The sequence below is a fragment of the Tupaia chinensis genome, unplaced genomic scaffold (assembly GCF_000334495.1).
Source record: "Tupaia chinensis unplaced genomic scaffold, TupChi_1.0 Scaffold000532_1, whole genome shotgun sequence".
Classification (NCBI taxonomy): domain Eukaryota; kingdom Metazoa; phylum Chordata; class Mammalia; order Scandentia; family Tupaiidae; genus Tupaia; species Tupaia belangeri.
Window position 1 is genome coordinate 9,091,281 of NW_006160045.1, and position 19,452 is coordinate 9,110,732.

Sequence of the window (19,452 nt, forward strand, 5' to 3'; positions counted from 1 at the left end):
TTGGGAAATCCCGAAATGTAACCCCTATGCCATCTGCAGACTCAAAACAAAGAACTTTTTTTTTTTTACACATTTTTTGTAGAGAAATTTTCGCTATTGGGCCCATGTGCTTACCAGAGAAACAGAGAGACAGGCAGAGAGAAAGCGAGAAATCACCCTCTGGTGACTGGCCAAGCCACAATCCTTCTCCTCCAGTCTCCCCTTGGGAGTTTGGGCACACACGCACCTACAGTGAATTTCCAGTCCAGGTCCAAGACTCAAACCATGGTTGGCCATGTGGGAGTCCAACACATAACCATAATGCCATCTGCTGGTCCCACGACAAAAAACTTTTAAGAAGACTATAAGATCTGTTGTTTGCACGTGTATATGTGTGTACGCATATATGCAATGTGCTCTATGTTGTATGTCCATATGGTAAAAGGCCTTAAGGAATTCCATTCAATTCGGCTTGTATGTAAGAGTGCTCATACAATTAGCTTAAAGCGTTTAACAAATGAAATGTTTTTCAAGTTCACATGACTTAAGTAAGTCTTTGACAAAAACACTGGCTTAAAATATGGCAAAAGAAAATGTGTAATGTATTTGTCTGTGGTTTTATTGTTCAGGCAACATATCTGTCTTCCTAGGGTTGGTTTAATAAAATAACTGGTATTTATGTGTTATGGGTCGTATGTTACATGGGGGATATCCAATGGAGAAATGGATTAATGATTAGCTTTTTTTAATATCTTGATTTTCACAGATAATAAAGGCATAATGTTTAAAAAAAAGGTTTTAGGTGTTGTAGATATTTACAAGTGAAGTTTTCAGATAATTGGGGATCTTAAGGTTGTGCTTAATCGAGTATTCATAAGATGTCTAAGTTATCTTTAAATAGTTAACAGGCTTTGATTAATATAAAGATTAAATATTTTTACTGTTTTTAAAATTTTTACAGGAATGAAACATTGGTCCCATTATTAAGATTGTCCCATTCTATTAATATATTGGGTGATAGTTTTTATTTGTTTATTTGTAAAATACATAGTGCTATAATAAATTGCAATTTACCTTAAGCTCTTTTTTTTTTTTTTCTTTTTTTTTTTCTTTTTTTGGAGAGATTTTTCACTGTAGGGCGCGTGCGCTCGCCAGACAGACAGAGAGAGACATAGAGACAGACAGCGATAAATCCCCCCCCGGGGGGATGGTCACACCGCAATCCCTTCTCCTCCATTCTCCTCTCGGGATCTTGGGCACGCACGCACACATGCCCGGTGTGAGTTTAAGCCACTGGGTCCGGGACACGAACCACGGTTGACTACGTGGGAGTCCAGCGACATAGCCATTACGCTAACTGCTGGTTCCCAACCTTAAGCTCTTTGATTTAACTTAAAAAGACAAAAAATCCTAATTGCCTGTGGTCATAGCCACCTGAGTCCTTCAGCGTAATCCTGAAGGCTGGTAATTTAACTTCTACGTGAGTCTAAGATCTGGGAAGTCCGACAGAGCCTCTTCCTTGGAGAAACTAATATTTTCCAATGTGGGAAGCCTGGGCAATGGAAAAAACAGTGGCCATCACTGGCATCCTCATTTCTCTCCGTGGGACCTTGTCCCCATGTGGAGCAGTTGGTCACTGGAGACAGGAATTCTGTGAGCTCCAAAGGGAGTCTGGGATTACTGAGTCTGGTAGCCTCTGAAATTGAGAATTGATGGGGCCAGAGACCCTAATGGCTTCCATTGGACATCTAGAAATTTCACTGGTCAAGCCTCAGGTAACCCTTAAGGTGACAAGAAGATGTTCTTTAAGATACTAATTTTTGTCTAGTTAATCAGAAGTTAAGGTTATATCCAAAATAAACTTATAAAAGAAGAGAAAAACAAGGAAAGGTAATAGTAAACAGAAAAGAGTAACATAAAAAGAAGGTTACAGCTATGAAGTGTGTTTTTGGTTTAATAGTAAACAGAAAAGAGTAACATAAAAAGGTTACAACTATGAAGTGTGTTTTTGGTTAAAAAAATAACTTAAAAAGAAAGGTTGTGGTATTGAAGGAATTGTATGGTAAAGTTTAAGAATTATTTCCTTTATTTATCATTATTATTATTTTTTAAAATTTGACCAAAGTGACACACAGGGCCATGCCACAATCCCTTCTCCTCCATTCTCCTCTTGGGATTTTGGGTATGCACACACATGTGCCTGAAGTGATTTTATTTTTAAACCACCAGGTTTAGGATTTGAACAGTGGTCAGTCATGTGCAAGTCCAACGCCTTTAACCACCATGCCACCTGCCAGCCCCTGTATGATAAGGTTTTGGTTTTAAGGTAAAATGGCTAGATTATCTGAAAAGAAAGGAAAGAAGGGACAAAAACTAAAGGTCTAAAGCATGTGGTTATACTGGAAAAGTCTAAGTGTTATGAAGTTAATAAAATTAAGGGTTTGTTCATAAATTTTCTAAAACTGTACTGATAGAATATCATTAGCTGTAAGTCTGGTTGTTGTCTTTAAATACTATGTTCAGTAAAAACAACTAAATTTGTCTGTTATGACTGTTTTCATTTCCAAGATTGCTTCCCATGGAAATGGCTTTACCAACTTCATAAATGAAGGTTTCTAATGGTTAAAGGACATTCATGATAGCATTCTAGAAAATTGTGCTGGATAGGTTATCTTCTCCTGTTGTACCATGTTGGTTGCCATGAGTTCCCATATTTGTGTGTGTGTGTGTGTATGTGTGTGTGTATGTATTTATTTATTTATTTAAATTTGACTAGAGAAGGACAGAGTGAGAAAGAGAGAGGGAAAATGAGAAAGCAAGCCACTAGGTCCAGGACTTGAACTGCGGTTGCCCATGTGGGAGTCTAGCATCCTTAACCACCAGCCAACCCATTGTGTTGTTTTGATAACATACATAATTATGATAAAATTAACTTTTATATTGACCAAATTCAAGATGAACTCAATAAAATATGTTTTGGGCCTCCTTGGAATTGGGGATGGCCAAACTGGCTTTCATTCCTCTTGGGACCTATAATAATAATTGTCTTTTTGGACTCTGTATATTAAGTTGGTTAACTGAATTTGTCTCTTCTTGTCTAGATGCTCTGAAACTTCACACATCTCTTCAAGTTATACCCACGGTGACCTTCTACTGGGGACCCCTAGATAGACCTCTGATGGAGGCTCTCTGACTGCTGCCCCTGTCAATGTCCTGTTCAGCAGAAAGCAGTCAGAGCGGTCTTCATCCGTTTTTCCGCTAATAGTAGCAAGGGGTACTTCTTTACAGGAGGGAATGCATTAGTGTTTAAACATTGCTCACAGGTAGATAGGGGAGGGGTTTCCCTTAAGAGTTATTGTAGTTCTGCTTTTTATGATTTGGTAAATATTCACTATGTCCCCACTACAAGTCTCAGAAGAATTGATCACTCCCTGACACTGGGCTAAAATCTGACTAAGGGCAATAGCTCATTCAGTCAGGAGACAGGAAAAGGGTAGGCCTAAAAACACTCCCTCATCTTATCTTCTACTGATGATACCCAGCTTTCTTCTGGATTTAGCCATTTTATGTCACCCCAGAGTTTTCTTACAATATCTACATTAGTATGGTGGATCCAAATTGGGTTTTAGAGAGAGTTGGGAGCCTGTGCTAATTTGCAATCCCATCAGGAACTAAATAGAGCCAGTATTTGAATGCAGACATTCTGACTCCAGAAACCATACCTTTATCTACAATACTACCTCCATCTTCTGAAACTTGACCTCACCTCACCTATCTTTTAGTACTTTCCATGCTTATGTCTTTGCCTGATTGCAGCTTACACCTAGAATTTTGAATATTTTCCCCACTATTTATAACTCTAAAATTAATGTCATAGTAATGATTTAGGTGAAATCATTTTTCCCTAATAGAAATCCTTTAAGAGTTCTTTACATGAATTTTTCTTTTAACCCTTCAACACTTGTGTACCATATTAACTTACTTTTATTCATATACACCTTTAGAAATGTTTTTTAGCTCGTTCCACATACATGTCTGCTGTTGGTCTAAATAGATTGAAATTTTCTGGTCTTTTCTTCCTTTTTTAATTGTCTTTTATAAAAGCGAATAGAAGGTGATAAATTGGCATTGATTAGCTAAGATATATCATTAATATTACATAGAGAAATAAACTTACTTTGTCCAAATCCTCCATGATTACTCATAAATTCAAAGAAAGCATCAAGAATTCTGCAGAGAGTTATGATGATGGTTAAGTCCTCTATAGGATATGGCTGGGATTTCTGATGCTTCTTTATAAATTGTAGTCCATGTTTGACACTTTTATTAATCATGAATCTAAGACAATTCACTCCTGACTGATTCATAATTTTTGAAGTTTTTGAAAGCCATGACTTAACATAAGGCTCCCATCCCAGATCAACTGGATCCTAATGATAAAAAAAAGCACAAGATAATTTTATATAAATAAATAAAAAATACTGTGTGTCTTATTTCCTTATTATGTCACTACTGATTCCTGCCAAATACAGATGAGAATTGTCATTCATTAAGGGGGAAATGATCAAAAACAGCATAGAGAACCATTCTTTGGAATAACTTGTGATTTTTATCATTTACAAGAAAACAAGCAACCGGGGACTTATGTGTAGAGAGGAGTGCAGAGGCCATGTGTATATGGTGAGGGGAACTGCTTACCTAGATGTCAGCCCTGCATTTATCTGCATTCACATTCAGTTAAGTAGATTAGAATATAGAATAATCATAACTAACAGTTCATTTCATGTACCGCAAACACGTATTATTTGTTGTGTCTTCTACTCCCTCACGTGGTAATGTGTTTCCCAAGGTCTATGAGTTATGGAGGTGGTATGGAAAGGCTACGGGGCCATTTCTTTCCTCTACTAGAAAAATAATCCACATTCATATCAGTAGCCTAACCTGTCTATTGAAAGCACTACTTACTTACAGTTGTGGACAATACTAACACTCTAATGATTAAGAGTAGTGTTAGTAACAGCAGTAATTGCCTTCATATTCAATTCTGGATTATGAGGCTTTATCGGGGTACAAAAGTTCTGAACTAATGGGGCCACTCTGCCTGATCCCAGGGGTAAAAATAAAATAAAGATTAAAATACTGTAGGCAATGACTACTTTTCTAAGTTACACATTTTCTTTGTTAAGACATTTGTTTTTGAAAACTTACCATATAGACCATTGCACATCGGCTGATGGTAGCAGGACTGGCCTGAGAAAGACTGTCCACTTCAAAAATCACTCTTATTTTATTAGTTAAAGCTATTCTCTCGCTGTTTGCTAGGCAGAGTGTTCTAGTGTCATCGAGCACAGAGTTTAGATTTTCTACCCATAAGGTGTCCACTGGACCATCTAAGACAATCCACTGCCAGTCAAAATCTGGAGAGAAAAATATTTTTAATTAACCAGAGAGATTGTGGCATGGCCATCCCCCCTCTGGGGAGATTTCTCACTTTCTCTCTCTCTCTTTCTCTCTCTGGTGAGCACACATGCTTCATAGCAAAACTTAAAAGTCAAAATCAAACAAAAAAACACTAATCAAAAATATATTTAGAGCTGGTCCCATAACATTGTGGTTAAGGGTGCCAGATTCCACATAGTTGACTGTGGTTCAAATTCTGGCCCAAGTGACATGAAAAACGTACCAGGTGCAGGGACCAGCAGTTGGTGTAATGGCTATGTCACTGGCCTCTCATGTAGTTGACTGCAGTTCAAGTCCCGGACCTGGTGGTTTAAACTCACGCCAAGCGCATGTGCGTGTGTGCTTAAGATCCTGAGAAGAGAATGGAGGAGAAGGGATTGCGTCGTGGCCATCCCCCCTGGGGGGAGTGATTTCTCACTTTCTGTCTCTGTCTCTCTCTCTTTCTGGTGAGTGCACGCGCCCTATAGCAAAAACCTCTCCAAAAGAAAAGAAAAGAAAAGAAACATACCAGGTGCACATGTATGTGTGCTCCAAATCTCAATAGGATGGAAGAATGGAGAAGGGATTATGGAATGCTATATGCCTACACACCACTGGGAGCTCTTCTTTCTGTTTCTCTTTAGCGAGTACACACACCCTCTGTATTTTAAAGATATAAATACAGTGCATACTGGTTCCATTTTGTCTTCTATATTAAGTGATCATTTTTACTGAATGTAACAATACTTACTATGACTTTCTGTAGTTGTAACATCTTTCTCTATCTCTTCAAAAACATTATCATCCATATCAGTTGTATCGGAGGCATCAAGTTTGAAAACCTAAAATATATTCAATAATGCTTAAATTTTTATTCGATGACACTTTCCAATCCCAGTTGTCTATATATAAAAATGCTTCCTTCAGTGAAAAAAAATAAATATGAAAGGCAGGAGGTTCTGCAGCCAAAAAAATAAGCATAGAAGCAGCATGGGCTAAAGTAACTGACACGGTACTATACCTTCTTTTTCTTTAGAAAATTACTTTAGTTTTTCTTTTTCATCTGAAAAGATAGTCATGCTTGATGTGTAACATTCAAATAATAGAGTGAAGTGCAAAGAAGAAAGTAAAAGTACTCTGAATTTCTGCCACTTACGCTCATCTACCATTGACATTTTGGTGCATAGTTTCCAATAAAGTGCATTTTATTCACTTTTCTACTAAAGCATGTTTTACCTTATTAATTGGTAGTGCCGGGATCACCAGATCATTTTCTATTTAGGCTTAACTTAGTTCGTGTTCCTTTAAGAGCAAGTATCTTTAACTTCAGCCTATCATTTATTGACAATTTAAAAACTTAATAAGTTGTTATTATTATTATTATTATTATTTTTTGTAGAGGTTTTCACTATAGGGCGCATGCGCTCGCCAGACAGACAGAGAGAGAAAGACAGAAAGCGAGAAATCACCCCACCGGGAGGATGGCCACGCCATAATCCCTTCTCCTCCATTCTCCTCTCGGGATCTTGGGCACACACGCACACGCGCCCGGCGTGAGTTTTAAGCCACCGGGTCCGGGACACGAACCGTGGTCGACTACGTTGGAGTCCAGCGACATGGCCATTACGCTAACTGCTGGTCCCAAACTTAATAAGTTATTTTTTAAGACAGGGTCTTGCTATGTCATGATCCTCCTGCCTCAGCCTCCTGAGTACATTGGGACTGTAGATGGGCACCACCATCCTCAGCTTTTCAGCACCATTGACGTTGTGGTGCACGGTTACCTAGGCTTTTCTTGATATCTGTTCTCAAGTGTTAAAGTACATTAAGAATTACCTGTAGTTTGTTAAACTGTGTATTCTAACACCTCATCCTTGGAGATTCTGATAGAATAGATTTGGGATGAAGCCCAGAAGTTTCCATTTTTGATATGCATCCCTGTTGAATCTTTTTAAACTTATATATAATAATTGTATATATTTGTGAGAATACAATGTGATTTTTTTCAGCACAAGAATACAACATGTTATGATTAAATTGGGGTAGTTAGTATACTGATTATCTCAACTATTGGTTATTACTTTGTGTTAAGAATATCCAAACTTTTCTTTATAGTTACCCTGAGATATACAGTAAGTTATTACTTTATTTTCTCTATTATATTTTGCACCACTAGAAGTTATTCCTCTTACCTATATGTAATTTTTTTTTTTGAGAGGTTTTTGCTACAGGGAGTGTGTGCTCACCAGAGAGACAGAGACAGAGAGAGACAGAGAGACACAAAGTGAGAAATCATCCCCCGGGGGAATGGCCATGCTGCAATCCCTTCTCTTCCATTCTCCTCTTGGGGTCTTGAGCATGCACGCACACATGCCCGGCGTCAGTTTAAGCCACCGGGTCCAGGAATTAAACCGTGGTCAACTACATGGGATTTCAGTCATATAGCCATTATGCTAACTGCTGGTCCCCCTATGTGTAATTTTGTTTCCTTAATCATCAGTCTTTATCCCCTGTCCATCCCCTCCCTGCTGTCATCTTTCCCAGCCTCCAGTAATCATTCTTCATCTCTCTATTTCTATGTTGTTGTTGTTGTTTTTTCAATTTTCATATATGAGGGAGAACTCTCTTTCTGTGCCTGGCTTATTCACTCAATATAACGTCCTCCAGGTTCACTCATTTAACATCAAATGGAGTTCATTCTTTTCAATGGTTGAGTACTCCACTGTGTGTGTGTGTTTTCTTTATTCATCAGTTGATAGACACATAGGTTGATTCTATATCTTGAATATTGTGAATAGTGTTGTAATAAACACTGGGGTGTAGATATATATAAAACATACTGATTTCCATTCCTTTGGATGTATGCCTAGTAGTTCGACTGCTGGAGCACATGAGAGTTTGTTTTTAGTTTATTTTCTGAATAAAATATGTACAGCACATTTGATAAATTATTAACTATTTTTTAGTACAGAAAAAATTCTCATATCAATATAAAAATATCAATAACATGATAACATTTTTATTTTCTTAGTTTAAATTACTAGGAGTGCATTTATAACTCAAAAGTAATATCTAGTTAAAAATCTCAATATATATTCTTAAAGTTGTTCCTAGATGCATATATTATAAATTTCTACTTCATAATCTGTTAAATGTGGAGTATTATTTTCCTTTTTAAGTCTTTGCTAATTTGTTTTAAATATCAGCTTTTGATTAAGACATTTTAGCTAAGAAATTTACCAGTAATCTCTACTTAATATTAATGAAATATAATGTTTCAAAAATATTTTCCATTCATATTTATTCTTTCTTAAATTTTGTATAAAATACTTTATTCACTTTTCTACTAAAGCATTTTTTACCTTATCAATTTGTAAGGTATATATATGTGTGCATGTGCGTGTGTGTATATGTGTGTAGGTGGTGTTGGAATCACTAAGTCATTCTCCATTTAGACTTAATTCACTTTGTGTTCCTTTAAGAGCAAAAATCTCTAACTTCATTCTATCACTTATTAACTATTTAAAAACTCAATTAAAAAAACTGACTTTTTAAAGACAAGGCCTCATAAAATCATCATTCTCCTGCCCCAGCCTCCTGAGTAGCTGGAACTATAGATGTGTACCACCATCTTGGCTTTTCAGACAGGATATCACTACGCTGCCCAGGCTGGCCTCACTCTCTTCATCCTCCTGCCTTGGCCTACCAAAGAGCTGGGATTATAGGCATGTGCCACTGAACCTGGCTTTTAGGGTAGGCAGGAAATCAATCAAACACAGCCCCCCCCCCCATGTGGCCTTAGCCTATGGAGCAGTAGTGTCTTATTTGTGTGACACTGTGGCTAGGTCTCTTTTAAAATAACTTAATGATTTTTCTGTATTTTTAACTGTTCATGATATTTTAAATTTTTGCTTTTATACTAATAGATATCTATGATGTCTTAATATTAGTCTTTGCATAAACAATTTAATAATTCACATTAGTCAAATAAAAATACTCATTCCATAGTAAACTTACATTAGATAAATCTGAGATTCCTGACTTTGGTTCAACATCAATATCTTTCCTTGAATATCTTGTAGTGTTGAAATACACATAACTTCGAATCGTTGATGGTAATAACCCATCAGTCCATTCCATTGTATTAGGGTCCAGGTATCCATATAGTTCACCAAGAGTGATACACTTGGGATTTAAAATACAAATATCTACTTTTCCTTTTCTTCCTGGAATCTGGGAAAAATCCAATGTGGTTTTAAAAAACCTAATTATAGAACAAGTCTCATCAGAAAGCAAGAGGCCCAAAGGTATGGGATGATATAAAGTGCTAAAAGAAAAATCAACCAAGAATTATATGTTCAGCAAAACCATCCTTCAAAAGTGAGGGAGAAACTAAGACATTTTCAGATAAACAAAAAATAGTTTGTCTCTAGATCTGCCTTACAGGAAATGCTAGAGGGATGAATAAAAGGATAAATGCTCTATGCTGAAAACAAAGGCTACTAGTAACTCAAAGCCATATAAAAAAAATTAAAGATCTCTGATTCAGGTAAACATATAAATAAAAATAAAATCTAGTATTATTGGATTTTTGGTTTGTAACTCCACTTTTTATTCTATGTCATTTCAAAGACAACTATAATGATACATCTATATTAATAGGCAAACAAAGTAAAAAGACATAATTTGTGTTAATAACAATATAAAGCAGGGGGCAGAACTGGATAGGAACAGTATTAATGTATGCTACTGAAGCTAAGTTGGTATCAATTCAAACTAGATTGGTATTTATTTAGGATGCTAAATTAGTTGGCTTGGGCTGCCATACCAAAATACCACAGAGTAGGTACTTAAAAGAAATGTGGGACCAGCAGGTGGTGGTTAAGGTGCTGGGCTTTCACAAGGTCAGCTGCTCTGGTTCATGTCTTTCCTGCAATTTGAAACTCAGTGCTGGGTGTGTGTGCATGCATGTCTTTGGTTATGTTAATTAAATAGCACTGGTCATGAGGAGGGCCACAATGCATGTCCAACATCCAGAGAGGAGAACAGAGAAGGAATTGTGGTGTGGCCATCACCCCTGAGTGGTGATTTCTTGCTTTCTATCTTTCTCTGTCTTTCTGCTGAGTTACATGCCCTATAGCAAAAATCTCTTTAAAGAACAAAGCAAAACAAAACAACAGAAATATATTTTATCACAGTTTTAGAAACTAGAAGCCTAAGATTAAAGTCAATAAGTTTGATTTCTCCCAAGGCCTCTGTCCTTGGTTTATAGATAATTGTTTTTGAAACTGAACAGGGACTCCCTAAAAAGGTCTGGGCCCTCAATTTTCCCTTTTATTAAAAAAAAATGCAATTCTTCTCCAAGCTGAGAAATTAATAAGGACTGAACTAAAAGTATCTTTCTAAGAGGGCTTGGAATGCAAATTTCATTTAAATTTTAATGGTCCAAAGTAAGGGTTAAGACTTCAGACTTTGGTTATGTTAATTAAATAGCACTGGTCATGAAGAAGGGCCTCATGTTTCTAAATCCCTACTTACAGGACAAATGAGTTTTTGGGTTATTTTGGGTTTTAGTTTGCTATAGGCATCTATGCTTGCTGGAGAGATACATAGAAAGGAAAAGTGAGAGGCCCCAGAATATATGAAGCAAACACTGATAGAATTGAAGGAAGAGAAGAATGGATAGTTGTACATTAGTGACTGGAAACCTTAATTCTCCATTTTTGGGATCAGCAGATGGCATAATGGTTACATTGCTGGACTCCCACTGTAGCTGACCTAAGTTAAGGTCCTAAGGTCAACTACGGACCTGATGGCTTAACACTCACACTGGGTGTGTGCGTGCATGCCCCAAATCCTGATAAGAGAATGGAGGAGAAGGAATTGCAGTGTGGCCATCCTCACTGGGGCTAATTTCTCATTTTCTGTCTTCTGTCTCTCCGATGCGCCCTTGCGGCCTATAGCAAAACTCTGTCTAAAAGAAAAAAATACTGCACTTTCAATAATTTATAGAACATCCAGATAAAAGATCAATAAAGAAACAAGAGACTTGAGTAGCAATATAAACCAACTAGACCTAACAAACATTTTCAGAGCACTACACTCAATAATAGTAGAATACACATTCTAAAATTTAAAGTACACATAGGACATTTTCCAGGACAGACTACATTTTAGGCCATCAAGCTACTCTGAGTACATTTGAAAAAACTGAAATCATACTGAGAGTAGGCTGCATACACTGAGCTCTTCTCCCCTCTCTCTCTTTACCCTGTCTCCCTGGAACCCAGATGCTGATCTTCTGGGCCTTATAAATATCTTGTTGTGATTATTCCCTTTCCTCATGGAATCAGCTTACAGCTAGGGCCATTCCTGAGGTATGTATCCCTCTTCCATGTCAATATTCCCAGATTAGAGGCACTAAATTCATTAGAGGCACAAGCTCTGGCAACTCTGCTAATCAATAACTTCACCATTGTCATCCTCAATGTATGTAGAAACCAGATTCTTGCCTTATAGAGAGTCTGTGCTTATCTCATAGGTGATATGTGTACTCTTTGATCTTTAGCATATGTAATACAAGTTTATGTCCATGGCATCATGGACCATTCTCCTCCAGCCATCATTGAAACTTCTCTAGTAAGTAACCTGAGTATGTTCTGAACCTGAGTATGTTTTTTGGAATTGGTAAACATTACAGGCAACCTCTCTCAGATTTGGGACTCTCCCCTTACACATACAAAATATCTTCTTTAACTACAATGGAATGAAACTAGAAATCAAAAACAGAAGAAAAAATTGCAAATATGTGAAAATTAAACAATACACTTTTAAACAACCCACTAAAGAATAAACAATGAGGGAATCTAGAAAATACTTTGAGGAAAATACAATATATCAAAACTTGTGGGATATAGCAAAAGCAGCACAAAGAAGAAACTGTTGTACATATCCACGTTAAAAAAGAAAGAAAGAAATTAGCAATCAAACTTTGCATGTTAAGGAACTAGAAAAAGAAAACTAAATATAAATCAAGCAAGAGGAGGAAATAATAACTAGAGCAGAGATGAACAAAATAGAGAAAAAAACAGCATCAATAATATCAAAAGAGTTTATTTGAAAGAGCAACAAAAATCAACAAACTTTCAGTTAGACTAAGAATAGAAGAGAGGAAAAGCAACTAACATCAGAAATCAAAGTGTAGAATTACCACCGCCTTACAAAAACTAAAAGGCTTACAAAAGAACAGTATAAACAATTTTTACACCAACGAATTATATAATCTAGATGAATTGAACAAATTTCTAGACATACATGGATTGCTAAAATCGACTCAAGAAAATATAGAATATTTCAATAGATGTATAACAAATAATTTGAATCAGAAATCAAAAACCTCTAACAAAGAAAAGTCTAAGCCCAGATAATAGACTTATCTTACCAAACATTTAAGAGAGAATTAACATCCATCCTACTAAAAGTCATGCAAAAAGAAGGAAATACTTTCTAACACATCCTATGAGGCCAACATTATGCTGACACTATACCTGAACAAAGATACAGGTAAAATATCTCTAATTCAAAATTCTGAAATCCAAAACTTTGAGCACTAACAGGATGCCACAGTAGATAGTTCCACATCTGATCTCATAGTCAAAATACTAAAATACAAAAGTACAAAATTTATCTTCAGGCTGTGTGTATTAGGTGTATATTAAGCATAAATAAATTTAGTGTTAGAATTTGATTTCATCTCCAAGATATCTCATTATGCATATGCAAATATTCCAAAGTCTGAAAAAATTCTGAACACTTCTGGTCTTAAGCATTTTGAATAAAGGATATTCAACATATATAAAAGCAAAGAGACAGAAAACTACTAATCAATATCCCTTATTAATGGAGATACAAAAATTCTTGAAAAAGTGCTAACAAACTGAATCAAGTTTTTGTTTGTTTGTTTAAGAGGCTTTTGCTATAGGGCACGTGCAGTCACCAGAGAGACAGAAAAAAAATGGAGAAACAAAAAGCAAGAAATCACCCTCCATGGGGGGATGGCCATGTAAGCCCTTCTCCATTCTCCTCTCAGGACTTTGGGTATGCATGCACACATGCCTGGGATGAGTTTCAAGCCTCTGAGTCCAGGACTCGAACCGTGATCAGCCATGTGGGAGTCCATTATGCCATCTGCTGGTCCTTCAAGAAGCATATATAAAGGATTAAAAACCATGACCAAGTGAGATTCATCCCAGTAATATAACAGCAGTTTTATATGAGAAAATCAGTCAATGTAATACACCACAAAAACAGAACGAGAGAAACCATGTGCCTGTATCAAGACTCAGAGATGATATTTGATAAAATTTCATACCCCTTCATGATAAATACTTAGAAAATTAGAAATGAGAAAGAACCTCCTTAACATGAAGAAGTATTTATGAAAAGCCTATAGCTAACATCACACTTAATGGTGAGAGAGAGGTTGAAAGCATTCTGCCTAAAATTAGGAACAAGACAAGGATCTAGTATTTCTCTATCTCTTTTTAATTTAAAGTTGTTTTTTTTTTATATATATTTTGGCTATAGAGCACATGTGCTTGTCAAAGAGACAGAGATGAAAGCGAGAAATCACCCCCTGGGGGGATGGCCACGCCATAATCCCTTTCCCTCCATTTTTCTCTGGAGATTTTGGGCATGAACACATATGTACCTGGCATGAGTTTTAAGTTGCTAGGTCCAGGACTTGAACCGTAGTTGATTATGTGGGAGTCTAGCAAAGTAACCCTTATGCCATCTGCTGGTCTCACGATCCTGTATTTCACCACTACTATTAAACATTGTACTAGGGAGGTCCTAGCCAGGCAATTAGGCAAGAAAGAAAATGAAAGGCAGCCAAATTGTAAAGAAGTAAAATTATCTCTATTTGCATATGAGATGATTCTACATATAGAAAAGCCCAAAGAATATACAAAATAACTACTAGATTTAATAAATAAATCAGCAAAACTGTGGGTGTATAAGATCAACATAAAAAGAAAAGTCACTTGTGCATCTATATAGTACCAGTGAACAATCCAAAAATGAAGTTGAAAAAACAATGTCATTTATAACAGTATCCAAAGAATAAAATGCCAAGAAATAAGTTTAATAATAAGAGAAAGATGTGTATATTGAAAACTACAAAGTATTGCTGAAAGAGATCAAAGATATAAAAATGGAAATTTATCTTGTATTCATTGATTGGAAAACTTAATATTGTTAAAATGTAATGTTCCCAAAGTCATCTATAGATTCAATGCAATAGCTATCAAAATTCCAATGATCTTTTATGCATAAATGGAGAATGTCAAGTCTCATATTAAAATGGAGCTACAAGTGGCCTCAAATACCCAAAATAGTATTCAAAAAGAAAAACAAGGATGCTCAATTCTCACTTCCCAATCTCAAACTTACTAAATATAAAAGCTACAACTCTAAAATGTTTAGAAAAAAATATAGGAATAAACATTCATGACCATGGATTTGTCAATGGATTCTTAGATTTGGCACCCAAAGTACAAACAACAAAAGAAAAAAATACGTTTTATGAAATTGATGACTTTTGAGCATCAAAGGATATAATTCACAAATTACAGAATAGGAGAAAATATTTTCAAATTATGTATCTGATAAGTATTTTGTATCCATTTATATAAAAAAACCCTCATAACAAAAAGATCTAATTTTAAGATGGACAAGGGACACAAATAGGTCTTTAAAAAAGATAAAAATATCAATAAACTTGTGAAAGGATATTCAACCTCTCTAGGTCATTAAGGAAATGCAAATCAAAACCATGATGAGATAATGCATCATATTCACTAGAACAGAAAAAAAAATTACCATTGCAAATGGTAATTTAAAATGGTATATTGCTGTGAAGAATGGTTTGATAGCTCCTCAAGAAATTAAACATAGAAATATGTCTCTGGGTCAGTCCCACAGCCTAGTAGTTAAGAGAAATGAATTCCACACAGCCAACTACAATTTGAATCCCAGACCCACCAGCTTTAAAAACATGCTATGCACAGGGACCAGCAGATGGTGTAATGGTTACATCACTGGACTCCCATGTAGTAGACTGCAGTTTGAGTCCTGGACCTGGTGGCTTAAATCTCCTGCTGGGATCATGTGCATACATGTGCAAAATACTGAGAGGAGAATGGAGAAGGGATTGCAGCATGGCCATCCCCTCTGAGGAGTGATTTCTTCCTTTCTGTCTCTCAGTCTCTCTGGCAAGTGCATGTGCTCAATAACAAAAATCTCTCTCAAAACAAAACAACAACAAAAAACATGCTATGCACATGTGCACATGTGCCCTGAATCTCAATAGGATGAGGAAGAATGGACTGCGGCAACACCCCCCCACCCCGAGGGTTGCTTTTTTCCTCTCTCACTGTCTTTCTGGTATGCACAGGTGCCTTCTGGCCATTTTAAAAAAAATTACACAATTCTACACATGTGTCTATATCCAAGAGAAGTGAAAACATATGTCTACCCTAACACTTCTATGCAAATGTTTTTAACAGTAATATTCATTATATCCAAAGGGTGGACAAAAACCCAAATATTCATCAAAGGATGAACATATTGTTATAAATAAACATTTTGTACAATTAAATATTACTTAGCCATAAAATGAAATGAAGTACTGATACATGCTACCATTTGGATGAACTTCAAAGACATAATGCTAAGTGAAAGAAACCACACACAAGGTCACATACGATTCCTTTTAAACAAAATACACAAAATAGGCAAATCTACAGAAACAAAAAGTCAATTAATAATTGCCAATAAATGGAGAGAAGGAGAATGGGAAGTTAATTCTCAATGAGAAAGAGGTGTTTTCCTTTGATGTAAAAAAAGTTTTAAAAAGGGAGAAGTCATGATTCACAACACTGAGAATGCACCAAATGTCATTGAATTACATACTTTAAAATGGTTAATTATATGTTATGTGAATTTCACCTGGGAGTACATAGGTGAAGGTGAAATTACTTTAGTTCCCATCAATCTCTCTCCTGGGTATAATAGTTTTAAAAGATAAATACACATCTAAGGGGATACAGCAAAAATAGTAGGGTTCCAATGATGCAGAGTAAAAAGAAGTGATCAGAAAATAATCCTAATGTGGCCAGGCTGCAATCCCTTCTCCTTTTAGGATTTTGGGCATGCATACAAACATACTTGGCATGTTTGTCTGGTTACCAGGTCTGGGACTCAATGCAGCTAGCCATATGGAATCAAGTTACCTTAACCATCACACCACTGACTGGTCCACAGTTGTATTTTTAAAAAAACTGAAAATTGATAACTAGTAAACATGACCGAATTGCTGAATAAATTATAGTGTAGTCATATATATAGAATACAGTCAATGGAATGATACTTGTGAGAAGTTTTTTTTTTCTTCTTATTTATCATTATTGTTATTTTTAATTTTACCAGATCAAGACAGAGAGAGAGAGAAAGCAAGAAAGCAAGCTGCCAAGTCCAGGACTTGAACTGTGGTCAGCCACTTGAGAGTCCAGCTCCTTTAAACACTATATCACTTGCCGGCCCCACTTTTATTTTTATTTTTATTTATGTATGTATGCATGTATGGGATGGCCATGCTGCAATCCCTTCTCCTCCATTCTCCTCTAGGGATCTTGGGCATGCATGCACACACGCCCAGCGTGAGTTTAAGTCACCGGGTCCGGGACTCGCACTGCGGTCGACTATGTGGGAGTACAACGACACAGTCATTTCGCTAACTGCTGGTCTCCCAGCCCCACTTATGAGAAGTTTTAATGAACTGGGGTAAACTCTCAGCATAGGATATTAGGTGAAAATGGCCAAAATAGGAAAATTGAAAAAATTTCTACATAGCACTATCACAATAATTTAAAGAATATATTAGTGCAGAGAAAATAAAGGAAATACTGCAAAATGTTTTTGGTCATTCTTTCTGGATGACTATTTCTGTATATATTTTTTATTTTCTAAATTTCTCACAATTGTACATACTACTTTTGCACTTTAAAAAAATCTTTAATACAGCAAATAACTGTCAATAGGGTTGTTGTGAGAAGTAAATGTGATAATTCAAGCAAAAAGTATTTTGGCTAGAACTTGGCCATATTTAGTACTCCAAAAATATTACTTGTTATTATTGTGATAATTCACCTCTTACTATAATTGCTTAAGAGCTAACTGAGAAGAGTTTAGGTAGAGAAAAAGGCAAAGAGTTATATACTACTGAATGAATAATTTTGAAGCAAGATATTTTATGATAATTGAAAAAAATTTCACTCAACTGAGAACCTGACTTTTTAAGACTTTGGAATACTTTATCAATAAGGAATGTTTAAATAACACAACTGGAATACACAGTGTTTATTGGAGTCTAACTTTACATTGAATAAAAATATATCATGATGAAGTAGGAGCTATTATAGGACTTCAAGGACAAGTTAACACTAGTAAATCTATCAATATACATTATTATACTAGTCAGTTAAAATATTTTAAAATGCTGAAAATTTAATAAATTCTAAAAGTCAAAAAACGAAACTGTAATGGGATTTGAATTTCTAAAGTATGAAAGAGAATATTTATCACAGACCAAGAGCAAATATTATATTAAATGCAGAAATATTAAATGTATTTCAAATAAAGTAAGGAAGCAGTTAACGTTGTCTTGAAGGTTAATTAATTTAATAAGAAAACAGAATATAAGTTATCTAAATATTAGAAAAGAGAAAAAGATGAAAAAGATTTTCATTTGGAGATAATTCAGTTACTATTTAAAAGCAGTTAAGAATTTACAAGTCCATTAAGGTGGCTAGATACAAAATAAATATACAAATTTGATAGTTTATTTAATTTTTCGAGAGATTTTTGCTATAGGGCATGTGTGATCCTAAGAGAAACAGAGAGATAGAAAGCAAGAAACCACCCCCAAGTGGGATGGCCACATTGCAATTCCTTTTCCTCCATTCTCCTCTCAGGATTTTGAGCATGGGTGCACACACACACCTGGCATGAGTTTTAAGCTGCTTGGACCAAGACTTGAACCACTATCAACTATGTTGAAGTTAACAATGTAACCATTATGCCATCTGCTGGTCCTGATAGTTTTATTTTATACTAGCAAATGCCAGTTTGAGGTTTAAATAAATAATAATTTAAAAAATACCATTCACTACAATAATTCCTAACAGTAAATTCAATAAGTAATGAAGATATCTAGGCAAAGAGAACATAAAATATTAGAAGCAAAGATATAAACAAATAGAGAAACATTTTATTTAGTAGAATATTTACCTTTGAAAAAGATAGCCTTTCTTCAACTGATAGTATGTCTACAACTGGTAATAATATTAATGCTTTTTCTAAAATTCTTCTGACTGTTGTCTTTCCTCCACCTGTTGGGCCCACTAACATTACTCCAACACAAGCCTAAAATGAAATTTATAGATTTATTCATTCATATAATATTTTATAAGTTAATTTATAAATACGTTTCTGTCTATATTCACTACCTCTTTCTTTAAATTATTGTTCAATCCATTCTAATCTGGTTTTTGCTTTTATTGACAAGACTAATGATAAAATAACCAGAAATCTATTTTAAAATTTAAATAATAATTTTTAATTCTTGATATTTTACTTTACTAACCTGAGTTTCCACTTCACCTTCCTTTTCGTACCTTTCTCTACTATTGGATTCTGTAATACTGTTTATTGGGAATTTTCCCTCTCTATTTTAAAATTTTTCTTAATTCCGATTCTCCTTTACATATTAGTCTCCCCAAATTCATTGTTCTTTTCCCTCTTCTACATTGTCCCCCTACAATCTCATCAATTTGACCTTTAATGCTGACCTGGTTTCTAATGACTCCCTACGGTACATATCCCTCTTAACCCCAGTTTTAGTTCTAAGTATCAGTAAATTTTTTTGAGAGAGAGGTTTTTGCTATAGGGTGCGTGCGCTTGCCGGACAAAGAG

At 35.5% G+C, this 19,452-nt stretch overlaps 1 protein-coding gene across 1 annotated transcript in view; it reads right to left on the reverse strand.

Moving 5' to 3' along the window:
- Window positions 1-19,452, reverse strand: part of DNAH14 (dynein axonemal heavy chain 14) — a 261,709-nt gene that overhangs the window by 135,287 nt on the left and 106,970 nt on the right. Inside the window, 5 exon segments of the mRNA XM_027775206.1 lie at window positions 4,157-4,409; window positions 5,188-5,396; window positions 6,170-6,260; window positions 9,436-9,651; window positions 18,769-18,903. Of these exon segments, the coding sequence (XP_027631007.1) occupies window positions 4,157-4,409; window positions 5,188-5,396; window positions 6,170-6,260; window positions 9,436-9,651; window positions 18,769-18,903 (904 nt within the window).